The sequence below is a fragment of the Austrofundulus limnaeus genome, unplaced genomic scaffold (genome assembly GCF_001266775.1).
Source record: "Austrofundulus limnaeus strain Quisiro unplaced genomic scaffold, Austrofundulus_limnaeus-1.0 Scaffold37, whole genome shotgun sequence".
In the NCBI taxonomy this organism is placed as follows: Eukaryota; Metazoa; Chordata; class Actinopteri; order Cyprinodontiformes; family Rivulidae; genus Austrofundulus; species Austrofundulus limnaeus.
In genome coordinates this window covers 1,113,143-1,114,689 of record NW_013952439.1, presented here as the reverse complement: position 1 = coordinate 1,114,689, position 1,547 = coordinate 1,113,143, and the positions used below count along the sequence as shown (strand labels likewise).

The following is a 1,547-nucleotide window of genomic DNA, read 5'->3' as shown; positions in this document are numbered from 1 at the left end:
AATATATATATATAAAACCACGCTAACCTCCACCGTGTCAGTACCTTGGATTGTCTCCACTCTTCTTTTAGCAAAAGAAAGTCTTTGGCTGCAGCTGGTGAGTCGTGTTTTAGCTGCGTCCATTTCTGTCAGCTTGCTTTCAAATTCCTGTGAGAACCTGTGAAGTTTGGAATTTGCAGAGATTGTCTTGTGATGAAAATCTGACAAAAAAATCAGGTGAAACAGTTTTACCTTCGCAGAGCCGTTGTCAAGGCTTTTACATCAGCTTCTGTTTTCTGGTTCTGCAACGTCAGCTCAGYGTTTTCTTTTTGAACCTCGGCCAAGTTCTGTTTTAACACCTGACAGGGAAAAACAGACATCTTTACCAAACTACTGTTTAAACTGAGATGCTTGTTTTTAATCATTTCTCTTTAAATGTCGACAGATCCATACAAAGGTTTTGCACCGTCAGCATTGTTCACCTAAATAATCCTAAAGTTACAACACTTGATGGAAAACAGAGTAAATCCCGTCAGTTGTTCTCTTACGAACCTCTTTCTCCACTTTCTCCAGGTCCAGCTCGGCCATCCTGTCATGCAGACTGTGTTGGAGCACGYTGGTTCTGTGCTGTTCCTGCTGGAGCTGCTGCTCCACGGATCTCACCTGAAACACACACACATAAATGTCGCTCATCCCTCGTCACATGCGATTAGCTGGCGTCACTGCTGACGACTGCTTTCATACTTCTGAAAGGAGTCCGTCCTTCTCTCTTCGCATCTCAATGTCCTTGGAGCGAAGCTGGACGCATAACTTGAACACTTTCTCTCGCCACAGATGAAGGATTTGAAGAACGTCCGATCTGCTCTTCATAAGTGGATCGGACGAGCTCTGCTGAAAAACACACACACAAATATCAGTTCAGCTACCAGTAYATTCAATATACCTGAGGACAATTATGCACAAACGATTCACCTTTCTCATGAAATCCAAAGAAGTTTCAGTTCATGTGAGAAAAGTAATAAAGYTTTTACATAAAATGCCTGGGAAGGTACTGACTCAAAATATTATCTTCAAGAATGTTTCACTCATAAGAACTCCCTGGCTCCAAATCTCCTCCTTTGAAAACAGCACGTTTTTTGCATTTGCACTATTCACCATCTAAAACCACCGAACTGACTGAGATCTAAAGCACCTCATCATGTCACAAAAGCACAACCTTACGTTTAAAACCTAAAAGCGAGCTGGTACTGGGGAGTCTTTGATAAATGCAGTAATGGGTTACCTGCAGGGGAACTTTTTGTRCTAACGTTTCAACAGGGCACCCCGTGTGAACCTGGTTCTTTTTAATTATTTTAACCCAGTGTAGTGTGAGATAAACATTTGTGTTTTTACAATTCATGAAGTTTTTTTTTTCTTCACACTTTGCTCAGTTTTTTTCAAAAACAAGACTATTTGTGAAAACATTACAGTGAATTAATAAGATGCTCAAACTAAAAGAAGCAGTCCCTACTGCTCATAATGTGTTATGAACAATGCATGTGAGGACAATTTTCATATTATATATATAT

General features: G+C 40.3%; 1 protein-coding gene across 1 annotated transcript in view; it reads right to left on the bottom strand.

The window, feature by feature from the left end:
* cchcr1 (coiled-coil alpha-helical rod protein 1) overlaps positions 1-1,547 on the bottom strand; it is a gene marked incomplete in the record, with an annotated part of 15,215 nt that overhangs the window by 9,427 nt on the left and 4,241 nt on the right. The window contains 4 exon segments of the mRNA XM_014006722.1: positions 45-157; positions 232-338; positions 532-642; positions 724-870. Coding sequence (XP_013862176.1) covers positions 45-157; positions 232-338; positions 532-642; positions 724-870 — 478 coding nt within the window.